Raw genomic sequence first — 20,290 nt, forward strand, 5'->3', positions numbered from 1 at the left:
GATGAATATATGGATGATCCTAGTATAGTTCTTTCTTTTTGTTTGGTCGAATAGGGTTGAAATTAGCGTTTTTCGACCTTTTTTTTGAGTAAAAAACTAAATTCGATGAAAGTTCACTGGTTATAAATCTCTCCATATAAAGCATTGGCAAGGTAACTACCTATTTTACAGAATTTTCGCGTACTTGTGTACGTGATTGTGTGCATATTTACCTGTGTTTTTCGTAAATTAATCGGAAAACTGCTAATTAATTACATGTAAAAAAACAATTAAATCATAATAATATATTTTCTAATTAGTTAACAAAATCTGGTACAACAATATCGGTGGTGCATAAGTTAGTTTGACTGCTAAAAAATTTCACATGTTCTTAAATAAATAAATATAAGGTATCTACCAATCAGTCTCTCATTCTTCTTTCTTGCTCGAGTCTGCGTCGGTTTCTTCAGAGCTAGTTGTTTTAGATTCGTCAAACTCCAACAACTGCGCAACAGTTACGAATATATATAAATTAATATAATATGTTGTACAAGAGCGACGCAACGTCAATTTTCGGAGTAATGAAAATTAGAAATAATTATAAATGACTCACATGTTTAACCTCCCCATTCCATAAGCAATGTGCAGCCAAAAATCCAGTAACTGCCGGAACGATATACAACAATGCAGGCTGGAAGAAGATTGAAAACCATTTCAATAATAAAAAATGTAAATAAAAAAATGACTATATATATAAATATATATAGACAAATCTTTTTTTTTTTTTGAAAAATGAATATTCACCTGTGCAGCTTGAAACCAGTTCATTACAAAAATGGTGAGGACCAAACCAACTATGTAACCTAAAAAGGCGCTCCTAAAATATCCGCTCTCTTTCCCTCTCGAAACATCGTATCTTAGTGCCAAAGCTACAAATATTCCTGAAAAAAAAAATGGAAGTCAAACCTTTAAAAGTTGGTCAACTACACAAACAAGAAGTTCATGCCAAATTCAATAAACTTTTCGTACCGGGAATCACTATATCACCAAGTCCTAACATCGAAAACGGCCGTGCAGAATCTGATGTAGGGAATAAAAGCTGCATAAACGGAATTATTATTATTATAATTCATAATAGATAAATTCTTACCCAGAAAATGACAATGTGGATGATTAAATAGAGTTGATGTACAGACCTTTATAGGAGCATCAAAAGATTTAGCAACGCTAACCATCACAGGGGTAAAAAAGACCCAAAATATGTCGTACACGAAAAGCCCGCTCTGCAATTTTTCAAAAATATCCACGTCAGCTAAGACAACCTAGAGATGTCGTAAAACGGTAAGAGAATCGTATAAACCAACAGAATTTCTTACCAAGAGAATTGCACCGGTCTTGAAGGAGCCAAGTGAAAGCATTTCGATTCCCTGCAATTCGTTTTAATAAATACTTGGTACACGAGTTCAATTTCGTGCTTTTTGAGGGGTATATGGGTAAATAAATAAGTTTGCGGTGCTAACTATCGAACCTGAATGCAGAAAGCAAGCCCCAAGATATTGTTAGCTAGCCAGTGCTTCTTTGTAGCGTACCATGCACAAAAGAAGGTTCCGGGAATCGCCGCAACTATCTGCGATTTTGTAAATTCAACCTCTAAAGCTGTACAAAAAAAAAAAAAAAAAAACGTGCGAAGATTAATATATTATTCTGCATCTAACAATTATACTCGGGCAAATATTGTTGTCGATTTACACTCAAGTATCAACAAGGATCATTAAAAAAATTATACATACACCGGATATACGGGAAACGCCAAATAATGAGATTATCATTCCACGGTTTGGGGAGAAATCTTGCGATTGCAGGTAGTAATGTTGCTCTACAAAAAGTCGACACAAACCAAGGAAGGTTAGTACACAAAAATTGAAAATACTGTTATTCCGTAGTGAATCATAAGATTTTACGTATCTATCTCTCTCTCTCTCTCTCTATATATATATATATATATATATTTATAAATGGATATTAGAATAAACCATGCGGAAGATACGTACGATAGAGCGGCGATCCCGAGAACAAAAAAATAGGACGTGAGTACAGCATTAACCAAGTCTTTTGACAGAAATTTGAAAAGCAAAAACAGAGATAACAACATCGCACTCCCGACCAATGGGAACCGCATTGCATGTTCGTTGGACATTGTCTCCTGCAAGTAATTAAAAAAGAATCGAATTAGAAAAAAAGTGAACACGAATTCCAAAATAGAGACAACACCGAGGGAGCGTAAATGCAGTTTGATGCTAAACTTACGGATGGTGGAGTTGCCTTAACGGAACGGTAGCAGCCCACGTAGACTGTTAGAGAAGCCGTCAAAATGACGTTTAAATTTGGGTCTATCTTCACAACAAGTGGGGCTAGGGCCAAGCCTGCAGTCGATGATAAAGCGCGTAAATCGTTATCGAAATGGGATGTGCGCCTAAGAGGTAGAAATCACGAAACTTTTTTTCATTTTTTTCTGATATTATCTTATGGTCCTTAATTCGAAGATCATTCATTGAAACACGAACACCAAACTTTCAATGATAAATATAAAGTATATGCATGCATGTTCAATGATCGAATCAAGTAATTGATGCTTTTGCAGGAACTGTCACTGAAAATAAGTAATTTATATATACCTGCTAGAGCAAGATTAGCCATGCGCTCGTGGTTCTTCATCGTGTATCTAATTAAAATTCTGAACTGTTCTTCGATTTCTCAACGAAAAAACTACAATGCAGCAACGAAAAATTATTATAAGATAAAACAAAAAAAAGAGCACAAAGATACAAAATGATTAATAATCAACATGCGCAACAACTACAAGTTGTCGTTTCTCGAACACTATTTACATTAATAAGAAGCGATAAATTACAATCAAAGTACAAGTATTCCGCATTGCCCCCCTTTTTAGGAAGAAAAAACACGAAAACCGAACACGATTGCGTTTGCAAAAGTGAAACGACGCTAAAAAAATGCAATCACTTGTAATCATATACAATATAACTCAATTTTATCTCTCAAAATCATGTCAAGAAAAATATAGCCATGTCACAAAATATCCAATCCAAAAATCAACGGACCACATTGCAGGAAAAAAAATCGAATTTGTTCTCGAATCCAACAAAAAAAACACATTCTTCAGTTCTTTGTAGTACTGAAATCCATAAGAAACAATATTTAATTTTGGCCCATAAATATAAAACAGATAAGCATAACTAAAAATGCATGTATACATTACAGGAACGCAAATGCTTATACACAAGTATATAAATCAAGAGAGAGAGAGAGAGAGAGAGAGAGAGAGAGAGAGAGAGAGAGAGAGAGAGAGAGAGAGAGAGAGAGAGAGAGAGAGAGAGAGAGAGAGAGAGAGAGAGAGAGACCCTTTACAGTGAGAAGACTAATGTGGCTCCAATTTCTCGCTCCCCTGAACGCTAACAGGCAGATCGGTATCACCTTCAGTGTGTGTAATTTTCACACACACAGAGAGAGAGAGAGAGAGGGTTTTGGTTTTTACAGACGCTACAAAACCAAAACTGGGTTAAGAGCATTTATTATTTCCGCGACATTTGAACTTGTTTACATCGCTCTGATTTCGTTGTACCTTTTGACCGCTGACGTGTACTTTCCTTTTGTTGGTCAAACGTACAACCACGTAAAGCATTGGTGTTTGAGTAACTGCAGGATAAGACACTGTAGGAAATCTTTTGTAGCCCCACGAAGGAAGCAACTGCTGGAAAACGAGATGATGTCATGCTGGCTAGGTGGAGCCACGTCAATTAGCCAATGGTTAAACGCCACGTCGGATTCGAATATATAATGTGCCGAGTCATCAAATTTCTTGTATTATGATTAAAATACAAAATCTGCAAATCCTATTTATGCTAATGTGGGCAAATTTTGTTAATTGTAATGATTATCTTCCAAATTCTTGATTTTATCCCTAATTAATAATATGAAACTAATGATCTATTCACAACAAATCTAATTAATAATAAATTTTCTATAAAAAAAATAGTATATTTGTTGCCAGATACGACCAATAGGGATTCTTTTAATTTGGCCTTATTTTCATCATATGTCAACAAATATACTAATTTAACCCAATTGGCATGAATTAATATATGCATGATGATGCAAAACTATATTAATTGTCAATTTCTCATGCAAGTAGACTCCATTTTTGTTGATCTTATCTGCATCATGACGTAATTCAAATATGATAATCTCAAAACAAATTGCTCGTTTTGGCTAAACGTATTTTAAACGGCTCCTAACTTTTTACGTCTAATAAAATATTTTAAGAACTAATTATAAGTTGTTACATCATATTTTTTTACATTAAATTTTAAAATGTTAATGAGTTTATCTGCTATTTTTAATTAATATAATAAAATATATTAAATAAAACAGTGAAGTAGAGATATTTTTTTTTAAATATCTTTTCTACATCATGATGTTACATATTCGAATATGGTGATCTCATAAATAAAAGGCAGCACACTGAATTTACATGTTGTTTGAATAGTTCCAAACATTTGAAAATTGAAAGAGGGTTGGATTATTTGATTATTTTCTTTAAATTAATATTATTATTTAATCAATTATTCTGACTTCTGAAACCCATTAACAAATCATTTTTACACAAGTTTTTGCCGGGAAAAAAGAATATTTAATAAAAAAATACAAAAGCAAATTGGTCACGTGTTTCATATGATGTGTGTAAACTCTGCGTGTGCGGCCGACAAATTAATTGGAAGGGGAAGACTACTTCAATTTCAAATGTCAATTAGACAATTACCTATCTATTAATTTTGTTTATTTTCTTTTAAAATTATTTATTAATTGGTTTTTAGTTAATTATTATCTGGTCTCAGCCGACTAAGATTTGATTTATAATTGGGATTTTTTGCACCAAGTTGTCACTAGGCCAAATTTCATTTCAGGCGTCGAAAATTTGCGACGCAAAAGACTTATTTGCGACGAAAAAAATAATTTTGCGACGAATTGTTTGCGACGAAACAGACGCAAAAAAAGGTCAAAAAAACAGCCGTCGCAAATTTATGCGACGAAATACGAAAAATGTCGCAATTGTTGCGACGTTTCAGGAGAAACGTCGCATCATTCCAATTTTTTCGGTACATGAAATATTGCGACGGAACGTTCAAGAATCGTCGCAAAATCCGTCTCAAATTTGCGACTAAAATATAACGTCGCACTTTGTTGCGACGTTTATTTGCAATCAATTTCGTCGTATACATTGCGACAAAGTCATCAAAAACGTCGCAATATAATATTTGCCAATTTTATTATTTTTTGTTGATTTTATTTAATTATTGCTAAATCTATAATTATAAACAATAAATAATACCAATAAAATCCATAAACATCTCAAAATTTATATCCACTACTTTAAAATTCACATTTAGGTAAAATCATCCAAATATGAATTTAAAATATACAAATTGCCAATGTTGTAGCTTTACCAAGATAAGTTAATCCTCATTTTCTCCTTCATCTTCATTAAAACTGTTTGCAGGTGACAGGTGACAGAAGGATTATGTTGCGCGGGCTCATTCTCAATCTGTTGAAAAAACACAGATCACATAGTTAAGGAAAGCTCAATTAATATCGAATCCTTAGTAATTAGTATTGAAAAATAAAAGTTAATGCAATTTAAACTCAATTACTCTTACCTTCTTTTGCACTTCATCACAAGCATCACTCAATAGATCAATCTCCACTTGTTTCTTTGCTTGACAGTTTTGACTAAGAAGTTTCAACATCTTCTGCAAAAGAAAAAAAAAATTATATAATAAGTATAAAAAGGACGATATAATCAATCTATATACATTTCATTGCATAATAATAATAATAATAATAATAATAGCTTTTAGTGCTTAAAGCTCACAATATATCATCATTCTTCATAGTTTCACCTAAGTGCTTCTCGACAATCAGCTGCACAATGGAGAAAAACGTATTTATCTTCGAGCAAAAAAATCACTTAAATGTAGGTTTAGGTATAGAGTATGTCTTAATAATTATATAAAAATCTATTCTAAGAGAGTACCAAATATGATGTTTTTCTCTTACAGCTTGTCTTAAGATATGTATACTGTTTCTATATACAAATTACAAATTCACAAATTGCTTTACAGCTACCTTTTTGTTTCTCATCGGTTTATCTTACCTTTTGGGGTAAAACCAATCATATTCCTGAGTAAGACAAGGCCCCATAAACCAATAACCATCAAACATTTTACACTTCGTAAATCAACAAAACGTATAACGTTTCAGACTAACCTGTAAAGTAAAAAGACGGTCCTCAAACTGCACTTCCTTTGTAAGGAAATCTGCCCCGATCGTTGCCTTGTATTGGTTGCTAAACTTCTTATTCACATATCTTTAAGCGGTAGGTCAAGGAAAATAACAAACTAAAATGTACACTCAATTTTCACAATAGGACTAGGCAATTTCCATAAATGAATTAACAATCATACAATTAGTAACTAGTTCTTAAGGATACTGATTCATCAACGAGGTCTTCCCAACCCTGCAAATCACATACAAAAAGTAAACCGATTACCAAACACCCCGTGTATCATACATGTTTAGACAAAGTGTTCCAATGCACCAGATTTATTTTCCTCTATTTCAGTTTAATGGAGCAACAATGAACATAAACTACTATACATATGGAACTGATTCATGCATTGCTTAATCTAAATATTGACTTCTTTTTCTCTTCTCATACCCTAACTAAAAACTCTTAAATCTGATACTTAATTTTTCCAGATTAATGCCATCTCAAATCCAAACAGTCAGCAAACTGAGATCGCTTAAAATTAAACCTTCACACCAAAGTATCAACAAATTGTTCACCTCTAAACCTAATAATTAAGATCAACAGCAACCAAATAGACAAAAAATACACCAAATTTACAGCTACACCCAAACAATCAGACAAAATTCGAACAAAATTGAGTTGAAAATAGAAGAATAACTGACCCACTGTCGCCTAGAATGATAACCTTGAGAAAAGCTCTTCTACGGGAAGGCATCGTCTGGACTTCGGGTTGGATAGATGACCCGATCTAAGATTCGCAAGGCTGTCAAAGTAGATTTCCTCTCTCTCTCTCGCTCTCGCTCTGTGACCCAGAAGTTCAATTTGGGTTTTTTGATCCAAATTGTTGCTTTCTCTCTCTATCTGCTTGAGCCTGTTTTCTCTCTCTAGACGGTAGAACAGTTGGCGTCGGTGTAGGTGCGATAGTGGAGGTCGCGTCGGCGTATGTGCGATAGTGGAGTTGGCGTTGACGGTGCACTCGTGGTGAGAAGACAGGGGACGAAAACTTCGGTGTGGACTCTTGGTGCGTCGGCGAAGGACTGTGGTGGCGTCGGCGAAGGGCGGCGGAGGGCTGTGCAGAGGCTTTGGCAGATGGCTGTGAGAGACAAGTAGCGAGAGAGTGAGATGTGTAAAGGAGACGGAAGAAAAAATTAGGGCATAAATATTTTTACTATTTAATTTGCGACTTTAAAATAACAACGTCGTAATTTTCAACTACATTTGCGACTTTTATTTTAAATACGTCGCATCCAAATGTATTTAAAAAAAATGTGGATAATAATATTGCGACGCATTCGAGAAAACGTCGCACTTTTTAGATTTATAATGGCGACGTTTTTATTATTTGCGTCGCAAACAAATTAGCTAATATATTCTTTATTTTTTCGCTGCGACACTTAAGGTAATTACGTCGCACCCTTGCGACGAAATATAAAATGTCGCAACCGGAACGTCGCAATACCCTGCTTCCATTTGCGACGTTTTTCTAAATAACGTCGCAATATGACTTTATTTTAAAAATGTAATTTTTTTATTTTATATTGCGACGTATTCTTCTATTATCGTCGCAGAGTAGCGACAATATTTTTTGTTTCGTCGCAATAATTAGTGGGAAATTTTAGTGTTTAAATGTGCGACATTTGACTGCGACGAAATTATTTTTCGTCGCAAAAATTTATATAAATTTATTATTTACAATTATTTGCGACGATTTTGTTTAAAATAGTCGCAAATTGTGCGACGAATATGTTTTCGTCGCAACAAAAAAGTCGCCTGAAATGAAATTTGGCCTAGTGTGTGGATACATTTTGACTTATCTGATCAGATCACGGGGCTCATGAATTCGCAACATAATAACGATAGCAATTGCTCGACAAAATCGGTTCGAGCTCGTTAAAATGGACTCGAGCTCGAATTCGTCAAAACATACTCGGCTCGAGCTCGTTTACATCCTAAGAACATTTTTTTCCTTTTCGGAATTAAAACCTCAACGATTTAATATGACAAATATTAATTATATCGGCCGTCAAATATATATACATATATATGTTTTTTAATTTTATTTTATTTTTCCAAACAAGTTGATTAACATATAGTTATAGTCATGCCAAAATAGGAATAGTATTTTGTATGTTTGATTAATTTGGCAACTTGATAAAAGGGGAGAATTGGCAGTTATATCATTTATTAGTCAGTACGTACCAATTGCAAAATTGGTCTCAAATTTATTATCAATACAACTCTTATGTGTTGACTTGTCAAACCATTATTACATAAATAATTAGCAATCATTGTAATTGATAAAAATGGCTGTCAACTAACTACGTGGTAATATATATAACCATTCATTTTTTTATTTTTACATTAATTTTTTTCGTGATAAAAATGGCTTTGTCAACTAACTACGTGGTAAATATACATAAGTCAAAATTGGAGAAAAAATTAGCCTTTTATTGATTAAATTATTTACACTAATTTTTTATATTTACTGCAGATTAAATTCAGTGAAGAAAAATTAGGGCATGGTGTTCATGTTCATTTGTTGAAAAAAATCGATAATTGAATTTTATTTATTCAAAACCCTAACTGCTCCAAAGTATTTTTATAAATTTGTCTGAGTAGATCTGAAATTGAGTTCAAATGTGGTCCTTTTAATCTACTATTTCCGCTTTAAGACCGTCACTCCTTAATATATAGAACATGCTCGATTTTTCCTCATGTTTAAATCAATCACATCATATTAGTTATATAGTCGCTTTTACACTCCATATATACATATATGAATTAATAATTTAAATTATTTATTGTACGAGACTCTAAATTTCTCCAATTCACCTATATGATTGGCTGTACGTTCTTTCTACTAAAAAATCAATAAATAAATTATAATTACACTACAATTATAGGGAAATAGAATCAATAAATGACTATATAATTTTAGTTTGATTGTTTCTTGAGTAATATTTAGTGGATATATATATATATATATATATATATATATATATATATGAAAATATTTATGATTGTTACACGAGTAATATTGGATATGAGAACATGTGATTTAGCAAGGCTAGTCAATGGAGTGATTAGGTTAACTAAATTAGATCATTTCAAAGCCGGCATGATTGACCACCACCCCCCCCAAACCCCCCCCCCCCCCCCCCCCCCCCCTCTCTCTCTCAATCAAGAAAATACACATACTTTCACAGACATTCTCAAAGTCAACCCTCCCTATATATACATCTATTTATCTCCCATTTTTTATATCTGATATCTTTCTTGATCCACAAAGAGAAAAAAGAAAAAAAGGAAATTAAAATACAGAACTAAATATAATCACTGATCAAATGGGCAACACAATAATCACAGCTTGCTTCCGGCCCGAGTACTCCCCCACATCCGCCGTGAAGCTCATCTCATACGGCGGCGCCACCAGAATACTCACCGGAAAACACCTCGCCGGCGAGATCATGTTCGAGTCACCGGACAGCATCGTCTGCCACGCCGACTCGTTCTTCATAGGCCAAACGATTCCCTCACTCGCCATCGGGGACGAGCTACTCAGGGGCCAAACCTACTTCCTCCTCCCCCTCGACTGCTTCACCCACACCGTGCTCTCCGCCTCCTCCCTGGCGGCGCTTGCCTCCGGAGGCGGGCAGAACAAGAACCGGGCCAGACCGGTCAGCTTCAAGGGCTGCCCGTTCGAGTACATGAAGGGTTCCGACGGTAGGGTTCAGATCAAGGTTATACCTGAGTTCATTATGGGCTTAATTAGCCATAAGGAGATTAATAATGGCGGCGATCAAGAATCTGATTGTGTTAACAATGGCAGCCCTAGTAATTTCTTGTGCAGCACGCCTGAGTTGCAGAAGCATTACAATCAGCTGGTGGGATCGAAAGACCAGACGTGGTCGCCGAAACTCGAGACGATTACGGAGAATAAAATTAGGTTTTCGCCCTGCAGATTTATTGGGTTGGAATGGAAGCACAAGGAAAATTAAAGTTGAATGTTCTAATTAGGGTTTGATCACATAAAAATACACTGCAATTAATTCATTTATGTGTAGCAATTTTAGATTTTTTTTTTAATCAGTTTGATCTTGGAAATGTAATTGTTTATATTTAGAAAAAAGTTTGTGAATTGTATAGATTTTATGTATTCTTTTATTTTATTTTTTAATAAAATATGTATATAAAAAAAAAAAAAAAAAGCGTTTCAATTAGCTAGAAAGTTTATATGAATTAATGAATAATATTTGCAAAATTAAATAGAACAATATTATCTATATAATTACCGGATCAAGAAGTATTTCATGATGTTTTTGTTTTTTTTTTTTTTTTTTTTTTTATATTAAATGATGCATGTATAAGTATTTATCCTTTAATTTAGGTGGTGTTTGCAAATGCTTTTTGAAAGTGATTATGCGGTTTTTTTTGCTCATAATCTGTTTTTAGGTGTTTGCAAAATCAACTATTGCTTTTGCTTCTCTCAAAATAATCTGCTTTAAGCTATTTTTTTAAAAGCACCCCTAACCCTGTTTTTTCTATTTAAGTTCATTTTCTGGAATATTTGCAAACACCCCCAACTTTTAGAAATAAGCACTTAAAACTAACTTAAATCACAATCACTAACTTCTGCTTTTAAATAATCATTTGCAACCACCACCTTAATGTTCATCATGGATATGATTATTGCACCAAAAGGCGAAATTCCTCGCCCCTAGGGCCCGCATCCCTTGGCCCCGCGATGATTGATGGAAGAATGTAAATTATAGTAATTCAACGGCCCGTTAAGATAGCGGACCTGGACCTGGTGCCCACAAGGAACCAACCCTAGTTGGAGTTGAAATTCCCACACTGCGGCTGCCAGGATATGATTATTAATTATTGAGATGGAGGATAAAGAAACATTCAACAGAATGTTCAATTAATTGATGCTCTTTTTAAGTTGATTGTTTGACCTAGCTATTTAAAGGAAATAGTAATTAGATGATGTAACTGGTTATTTAAATTGAGAAATTTTTAACGGTTGATCTATACAAAATCATACACACATATATATGTATATATGTGTGTGCTTAATATATGGTACGCAATTAATGTATCTCAAGAGGTTTAATTTGTCGATCCAATGCTGAAAAAAAAATCAAATATTAATTTACTTGTCAATTAACTCTAGTTCGAATATGTTTGTCAACGGTCGCTAGGTGCAGCTTAACACACGTGGTTAGCCTTATGCGGTTTTTGTGTCTTGTATGGTTTGTAAACTATTATACGAAAGTGTAAATTAACCGGTGCACCAATATGATTTTGTTGCGAGCTCTTTCATTAAAATAAAATGAAATACAATATATATATATATATATATATATATATATATATATATATATACACACACTGACACACGTGTGTATAGTGAAATTGTACATAGTGAAGTCCACCTGAAAAGGGCCTCAAAATTGTTGTAGGCCGAATTTAGTTTACAAAATTGAACCGAAAAAATTAAAGAGATTCTTTGTGGCCCATTGGACCTACTTTTGCAGATAAAATGCAATTAACGAACTTCTTCGGTTCATTAAAATTAAATTTATATAAAAAATATTTTAACCACAATTAAATAATTAATAATCTCACGTGTGGTAAAAAAGTAAGCGTGTATGCCACCATTCATGATCTGACGCGTGGGAAACATTTTGCGTGGGGCACTGTGAGGTCAAGCAAAGGGTATTTTATTATTTAACTCCTAAAACAAATTTACTAATTCCCTTTTACCACAATTTGTACTAAGCCCACCCGCAACTAGTTGTTTCTTTACTGTCACGCTCTTGCACAAAATTATCTTAAAACTTGAACTTAAATATTTTTAGGAGCAACACCAAAATAACAATTTAGCATAACATTATTATTTAAAAGATTATTTAATATTTATATAATATAACATCCGCATAATTTCTTTGAATCGACGAGTGCCATATGTCGACTCGGTCAAACAACGTTACATTGACTCATATGTCGTAACGTGCGAATTACAGACAACACCATAAAATAAGGTTAATTTAGGAAAAAATCTCTAATTTTTAAATAATTACAGACAGCCATCAACTATTTATTATCTATAAAAGAACTCTATAAATTTAATACAATAAAAGTAGACTGTATACGCCTAAAATAATGCATAATTGAGAGAGATATGTTTTGGTAATTTGACATTAAATCAGTATCTAAACATGATATAATATGCCTACTAAACAATATATAATGTGGCCATGTGCAAGATCAGAAAGTGAGGGAAAAAGCGCGTGTGAGGCGGAGGAGATTTAGTGGCGGAGGAGAAAAAAAGGAGAAGGGGACAAAAAGGTACGGCGGAGGAAATCGCGGGATATATATACAGGCGGTACTCATCTTCTCCCCACTCTCTCTCTCTATATATGTAACTTCTCTCTCACACAGAACACGCACTGAGATGTACAGACGCAGCGGTGGGCTCGAGACAAACATATATATATATATATATATATATACACCTCGGGTCTACCACCGAATTTAGCACTTTTAATTCTCTCTTTCTCTCTCTAGCCTCATGCACTAGATCTCCACTGTAAACACACACACACACACTTTATTTTACGCAAACGCCGACCCCACTTTTGATTGAGACAGAGACAGACAGTCATAATTTTACTAGCCGCTAATGGATTCTCAGCTGATGCGTGTTTCTCACGCGCCGCCACTTTCCAATGCTAGTCATTATTTTGTGGGTAAATTACATCCAACCCTAAGTCGTAGTCAAATTATGAAAAAAATCTATCCTATTTGGGTAATTATATCTACCCACCTCAACTATGAATTTTCTTACTTATCCATTCTTATGATGTCAAATTCTATTTAATGATCTAAATTGCGTGAAATGTTCTTTAGTTTGTACTTATTTTGTGAAAAAATACAGTTTCTGATGCACCACAATCTGATGCATACAAGCTAAAAAACAAATCTTATGATTATCTAGCTTCAAAATGTGGAGCTCGAATGGAATAAAATGAGTCCAAGATTGAGAATACTCCTAATTTAGAAGATTTCACTATATTTGAAACTGCAAGGGTGAACGTGTAAAAAGAATTATAGTTGAGGGGTGGTTGTAATTACCCAGAAAAAAGAGGATTTTCGTAATTTAATCATATCTCATGGGTGTGGTTGTATTCTACCCTTATTTTCTCATTTTTCCTAAAACAAAACAATTCAAGGCGTTTTGAGAAAGAAAAAAAAAATTATTGTTACAAATTTTTTTTTGGGAATTATTAATACAAGGATCCTCGAAAGCACTTTATTTTACGCTAACAAAAAATTATTTTTTCGACAATTTTGTGTGAATGTGTATGTGTGTGTCACTGCGTGTGTGTTAGTCGATTCTTATTCAATGACAACAGAAAAAAGACTGTTGTCGTCGGATGGAGTAAGGCGATGGTAGTTCATCGAATATATGATCGAATCTGAAATAGAAAGGAAAAGGGAAGATAAAACGATTGGGTTGGCCGGAGAAAAAAAAAAGACCGTGTTATTCAATCCGAAAAAAAAAACGAGCACTTTTAACAAATAAGTAAAATTGGACCGACGACCTTGTTTAAAAGGATATTAGTGGTGGAACGTGTTTAAAATTTTATAACAAGTCTATATGTGTGTATCTACACCAAAACTTAGGATAGTGCTACACTTTGTAAACCTTTATATAGCTAGGCTAATGATTAAACTAAGGATATGATCAAATAAAAATGATTAAGTTAAGGATAGCAAATCAAAGCTAATAATTGTACACTAGTCCTTAGGTGTTGATCTATTGTTTTTTAAGGGCATACATAGATGCACTAGAATTAAGATGAATAATATAGAGTAAACTGCAAAAACTACCCCTGTGTTATCTCGAAATAGCGAAAACCCCCCTGTGATAAATAAACTAGCAAAAACCCCCCTGTCAAATTTAGTCAAAGGCAGAATCCCCCTAGCTGATTTTTTAGACTTGAAATGACAAAATTGTCCCTCAAAATGTATTTATATATATACATATTATATGTATATTTATTCTTTTTAATTTGTTTGTTTAGAAATAAAAAAAAATAGTAAACAACTAAATTGATTATTTTTTAAATAAAATAATTAAAATATTTATAAAATATAAGAATTCATTAATTGCAAGACTCCAGGGGTTTTTGTGTCTTTTTATATCAAGTCAACCCTCAAATAGTTCCATAGGGGGGTTTTTGCTATTTAAATAATTTCACAGGGGAGGTTTTTGCTAGTTTATTTATCACAGGGGGGTTTTTGCTATTTCGAGATTATACAGGGGTAGTTTTTGCAGTTTACTCGAATAATATACTCACGAAAGTTAATAAATTGCCTCGAAAATTTAAATGGGCTTATTAGTTAAGTTTGGTGTTTATCTTTTGGGCTTATAATTTTTTTGGGCTAATCAAAACGTATTTAGAGAAAATAATAATTTTTTGAAGAAAACAAATATCCCAAGTGATATATACGTGGATGTGACGGCGCGTGGGAGGGACAATGACTAAACGACAGCGGTGGCGTGCGTGTGTGGGACGGTGCATGTAGGAGATTAGACAGAAAAGTCCTTTCATTTCTTTCCCTCAGACCGCCGCTTTCTTTTTTCGATATATCATTACAATATTCATTTTTAATTTTTTTTTTTTTTTTTAACTCTAGACAAACTTTAAAAAGTTGTTCCATAAATAAAGGGCTAAATTACGGAAAGCCCTTAAAGTTGGGATAAATTATGAAAGGACCCCTAATCTATCTGTTATTATCAAGATTCCCCCAATGTTTGTTTATTTCTTACACCAACCCCTTACAGTATTGTAATTTTTCACGTTGTCTTTTTGTTTTAAGAAAATATTTGCCAAAAAAATATATTCTACCTCTAATAGCAATCTCTTAAATATAAGGTGACTTTGTTATACCTTCTACAATAATTTTATTTTTTTCAAAATCGCATTGCAATGTCAGTAAACTTCTTCAGTTGCTAATATAAACAATTTTAGCTTATATAGGAATTTTTTTTAACAACAATATATCGACATTTATAAGGTTATGTCGACAATTTTCAGGGAATATTTCGTAGAATCAAAAGATTACGTAAACAATTACACTGTAAGGGGCTCGGCATTTTTTTAAATTTCGCAACAATGAATTTCGGTTCAAATTTTAAAAGATTCCCGATTTTCAAATTTTGAAAATTTGTCAAATTGAAATTGAAATTTATACTAGACTCGAATTTTCAATTGATTTTAATTTCTGAAAAATCAATTCGAACTAGAACATCATACAAAGTTAAAAACACCAAAATATGTGATAACACGTGGGCCCCAGCTCCAATAATTTGAGGACATGGAATGGAATGGATTACTTGGGGAAGGGACACTTGTCCCTTAATTGCATTTCCACCCCACATAATTCTGTATATTTCATTTTCAGATAAATATTTGTTAATAATTTTAAAATTCTCTAAAAAATTTATAAATACTTTTTCAAATTCGAAAATCTAACAACAATTTCTATATCACGATTTCTTTTTAATAATATTTCAAACAAAACAAGAATTACTAACATGGACGATCACGATTCAAAAAACGTGTTTCAGGCTTGTAGTTTAAGAATATAATTAATAAAATGAATTTTATTAATTTCATTTCCAGTGCCAATACTTTAGGGGTTTTTTCAATGCAATTTTGTTGCATACTATTTTTTAACATGTCTTAAATTTATTTTTTTCAAAATACTTTCAAATTCGAAAATATGACGATTTCTATATATTTGAGTTTTTTTGGACGTTATTGTCATAGACGATCGCAATTCCAAAACTCATATTTCGGCTTCGCAAGTCCGAAAAAAGAGCATTAAAAAATTCGCCCAAAACTAATTTAATATAATTCCTAACATAATATTAAATATAATCATTTCTTACAAAATGGTAAATTATAATTCATACACTAGAAGCACGTTTTATAGGAGTGACGTATTAGTGCAATAAGAAAATGCGAAGTCAAACGACCCGAGTTCAATTCTCTTTGCCAAACTTTTGATAGATCAAGCTCGTAATATACATGACTTATGTCTTGTATAATTTACTTCTCTCGTTTGTTTTAAAAGCTTTTTCGCGAGGTTAAATGAGTACACTTATACAGTTTGGTACGAATTGTTTCATTATAGAATATTGAAATTACTAATTTAATTCTAGTGGAGATAAAAAAAGTTGATGAGAATAGAAATCGAGTATTTTATTTTATATATAGACAGGCACTGAAAATAATTGGGAATATGCCTACGAATTAGAGCATAATCATAGGTATAATCTATCCTTTTAGACTAGGTTTAAATATATGATTATCAAATTAAGGTTGTCTCCACTATCTGTAATCACCATCTGATTCTAGGTGGCATTATTTCTTTTTTCTGTTATTTTCAGAATTTGATTTAATTTCCAATTTATTTCAGTTCTATAATTATATTTTGTGGAATCCCGAATTTAACATATACAAAGCAAACAAATGTCATAGTTAATTTGCGCAAAAAAATGATAGAGTTTAAATTTGTTCGATCATCGACACTCGATTTGAGATCACCGATTAAAAGTTCATTTCATTTCGAGTTGTTAATATAACGAACAAAGTTTGAACACATATTCGACTAGTAATTTAAGCTAAATTTGTTAATAAATAATGAATCATATATGAACAAAGTTACACATTTTCTAGAATTTTATCTTTCAATCAAATTCTTATAATAATCCAAATTATGAATCATAATTATTAGCTTAAAACATTAATGTAATTATAACTTGTTTTCACGAGTATTATAATTCTACTGTTGCGGCCATAAGTTAGGTAGAGTCACGAACCGAATAAAATCAGGTAAACAAAAACAATGAAACATTCGTAACTTTGTGAAACTTCGAAAAAATATTCACAATAATCCCGACATAGAGTTCCAACAATAAATACAACTTTTCAATTATAACAATTATTATAAGTTCCCTCATATTTAAAATTAAGACAATGCTTGCCTTTTCAATATTCCATATGCTTCCCAATGTCTTTAATTATTTCTGTATATTGGAAAAAAAAGATAATATTGGTAGAAAAAGAAAAAATGAAAAAGAGGTTGGCATGTGACTTTTAGGGCTTCCAAAACACTACAAACCCTACAAAACAAAACTCTCTCTCTCTCTCTCTCTCTCACTAACACACATTCATAAGTACTACTTTTGCTTTCTATACCTATTCTCCTCTCTCTCTCTCTCTCTCTCTCCAATAATCACAAACCATAATCTTTGCGAGAGGTTGAGGCGAACCCACCTCATTGTTTTCTGAGTAGAGATTTCAGATTATATAGATACAATAAACACACACACACACACACACATATATATATATGAAAAGAAAAGGGTTCTTGAATCTTGTTGATGGAGAAAGAAGCATTGACACAACCACATCACACTCAATTAGGACAGTACTGTGTGTGTAGTGTGTTTTTTGGGTGTGTGTAATCTGTGTGTGGCTGTCTCCTAAATTGTGTTTTCTTACACATACTCTCTCTCTCTCTCTTTCTCTCTCTACTGTTCACAAGAGAGAGAGTAGCAGTTTGTAGAAGATCATCAGCAGAAAGAAGGAAGACCCTATCTTTATTTCTTTGTTCTTCATATAATACTACTGTAGATTTCAACTTTTTTCCTTGATAGATACGTACATGAAATTTGTATCTATATATCTTTAATTAATTGAGTTCTGGTGTTGGGGGGTGAAATTAAAGAGAGATAAAGGAAGAAGAAGAAATCTGCAGTTGTGGCTACTAGCGCCTTTGCTGATTGGGTGGCGTCGTCCTCCTCCTCTGCCGGGGACCTCTCGTTAGGCTTCAATGCCGGCCCCGCCGCCGCCGCAGCCGGTGGCAGCAACAGCGCTGCTGTTGGTGGGGGGATGTGGTCCTCCACCACGGCCACAGCCACCAGACACATCAGCTGCGGCCTGCCGCCGGAGTTTTACTTTGTAGCGCCGGCTTCATCTTTCCAGCACCACCACCAGGAGACCGGCGCTGCCGGTGGGACAACGATAAACTTCGACCCTCATTCACTCGGTGTGATTCCTCTCCTCACATCCACCCCTTCTCTCGGCGGTGGTGGTGGTGGTGGAGGCTCAGCCGCAGGAGACGATCAAGACGCGTTGAATAACAACTCGCGCAACCGCGGTGGCGGCGGCGGCATGCAGCTGTGGCAGCACCAGCTGGGGCAGCAGAACTCACCGGCGTATTACAAGAAACCCACGATTAACATCGATCATTCGAACCTCCTCCATCACGGAGGAGGCGGTGGTGGCAATATCGGAGGTTCTTCTTCATCCATGGGCGGCGGCGGAGGAACAACAACCTCTTGCCATGACTGCGGAAACCAAGCCAAGAAAGATTGTCCGCACCGGAGATGCAGGACTTGCTGTAAGAGCCGAGGCTACGACTGTACCACGCACCTTAAAAGCACATGGGTTCCGGCTGCCCGCCGCCGCGAACGGCAGGTCGTGGGAGGTGCAAATACAGCCACGGCGGGGTCCTCACAATCCACTTCCAGCGCCAAGAAACCCAGACTCGGCGGCGCGTCTCAAACCACCACTTCCCACACTTCCAACTCTAACAACACCCCGCCAAGAAGCTTCGACACCACCTCTAGCCACCATCAAGGTATATATATATATATATATATGCATATCATCTTAATTAATTTTCAAATGTTTTAATAATTAATATTAGAGAAATATATTTTTATATATACACTGAAATCTCTATAAAAAATCTCTATAAATTAATACAGTCGAAACTAGCAAAATTCTATTAATATAGTAGAAAAATAAATGATCAAACTAATAATTTGGTGAGTTCTTACCGAGTCGGGACGAGATCAATAAATTATTATTTAAGCAAGTTTATTAATTTATCGATATTTTACTACAGATGCAAGTTTTAAAGAATCACTGCCAGGGCAAGTCCACGCTCCGGCAGTATTCAAGTGCGTAAGAGTGACGGCCGTCGACGACGGGGAAGACGAGTACGCATACCAGGCGGTGGTGAGAATTGGCGGCCATGTTTTCAAAGGTTTTCTATACGATCAAGGCTCGTCCAACTCCGAAGGAAGATCGGAAGGAGGGTTTCCAAATATGTCCGAGCTTCATTTGGGCGGCGGCGGCGGAAGAAACGCATCATCACAGCACACATTTCTCGATGCAACAACCACCGGTATGTTCGCCGCATCGGGCGGCGCGTTGCTCGGAGGAGGATCTAGTTATGGTAACCAAATTAATTGAAATTCTCTTTAATTTGATTTGGTGATTTATGATCAGCTCTTGGCTCTAGGTGCCCTAAATGCCATAAATGCCCTTACCTCCATAACCATAAATGTTTATTTTACAGTTTACAGTACTTACTGGGAAAGGGAATCATCATGATTCATCATATATCATCAATCATCTGTCTGGAAAATATATATATGATTTCTATCCTTAATTTCTGACACTAATTTAATTTTTTATATATATATTGTCTATATATGTCAATTTTGTGTCACATATATAAGTATATATTCTTATATATAGATATGTATATGTATATATATTTGCAAGGATCATGGGAGAAAGTGTGCACAATAAGTCAAGTATTTTGAGAAATTTGTTGCACCATATTTATGACATTGATAACTATATTTTCTATGGAGTGTTCAATGTTATTTTAATCGAATTCAAACCTCATTGCTATTTAATTTGATTGGCTGTCGGTGAATTACATCGAGTGATCACGCACAACTGATCCAACACATAATAACATACGCACACATGCATGCGTATGTATATATGCTTTAATAAATAGTTATTTATATAGATATATGGT

General features: G+C 34.2%; 4 protein-coding genes across 5 annotated transcripts; 2 read left to right on the top strand and 2 right to left on the bottom strand.

Moving 5' to 3' along the window:
• Positions 1 to 274: 274 nt before the first annotated feature.
• Positions 275 to 3,558, bottom strand: LOC105976023 (signal peptide peptidase). 2 transcript variants are annotated; one of them, XM_013001342.2, is made up of 12 exons: positions 3,406 to 3,558; positions 2,655 to 2,745; positions 2,287 to 2,402; positions 2,031 to 2,182; positions 1,770 to 1,855; positions 1,508 to 1,635; positions 1,356 to 1,406; positions 1,176 to 1,262; positions 1,009 to 1,078; positions 784 to 920; positions 593 to 670; positions 275 to 483 (listed from the first exon to the last, which is right to left on the bottom strand). In XM_013001342.2, exons 2-12 carry the CDS (start codon positions 2,692 to 2,694, stop codon positions 409 to 411), a joined length of 1,020 nt encoding a protein of 339 aa, XP_012856796.2. In that variant the 5' UTR covers positions 2,695 to 2,745; positions 3,406 to 3,558; the 3' UTR covers positions 275 to 408. The 2 variants fall into 2 exon arrangements, with proteins under 2 accessions (XP_012856796.2, XP_088672561.1); XM_088816435.1 differs by lacking the exon at positions 3,406 to 3,558 and having other exon boundaries at positions 2,655 to 2,752.
• A 1,939-nt stretch (positions 3,559 to 5,497) lies between these two features.
• LOC148770924 (uncharacterized) lies at positions 5,498 to 7,540 on the bottom strand. Its single transcript, XM_088817420.1, has 5 exons — positions 7,027 to 7,540; positions 6,545 to 6,571; positions 6,322 to 6,421; positions 5,712 to 5,804; positions 5,498 to 5,599 (listed from the first exon to the last, which is right to left on the bottom strand). The coding sequence occupies exons 1-5, from the start codon at positions 7,077 to 7,079 to the stop codon at positions 5,498 to 5,500; spliced, it is 375 nt and encodes a 124-aa protein (XP_088673546.1). The 5' UTR covers positions 7,080 to 7,540.
• Positions 7,541 to 9,708: 2,168 nt separating this feature from the next.
• LOC148770925 (DUF4228 domain protein) lies at positions 9,709 to 10,362 on the top strand. Its single transcript, XM_088817421.1, has one exon. The coding sequence runs from the start codon at positions 9,709 to 9,711 to the stop codon at positions 10,360 to 10,362; it is 654 nt and encodes a 217-aa protein (XP_088673547.1).
• Positions 10,363 to 17,580: 7,218 nt separating this feature from the next.
• LOC105956208 (uncharacterized) lies at positions 17,581 to 19,922 on the top strand. Its single transcript, XM_088816436.1, has 2 exons — positions 17,581 to 19,090; positions 19,361 to 19,922. The coding sequence occupies exons 1-2, from the start codon at positions 18,340 to 18,342 to the stop codon at positions 19,708 to 19,710; spliced, it is 1,101 nt and encodes a 366-aa protein (XP_088672562.1). The 5' UTR covers positions 17,581 to 18,339; the 3' UTR covers positions 19,711 to 19,922.
• Positions 19,923 to 20,290: the final 368 nt, after the last annotated feature.

This window comes from Erythranthe guttata, chromosome 4, assembly GCF_056151865.1.
Source record: "Erythranthe guttata isolate IM_541 chromosome 4, IM_541, whole genome shotgun sequence".
In the NCBI taxonomy this organism is placed as follows: Eukaryota; Viridiplantae; Streptophyta; class Magnoliopsida; order Lamiales; family Phrymaceae; genus Erythranthe; species Erythranthe guttata.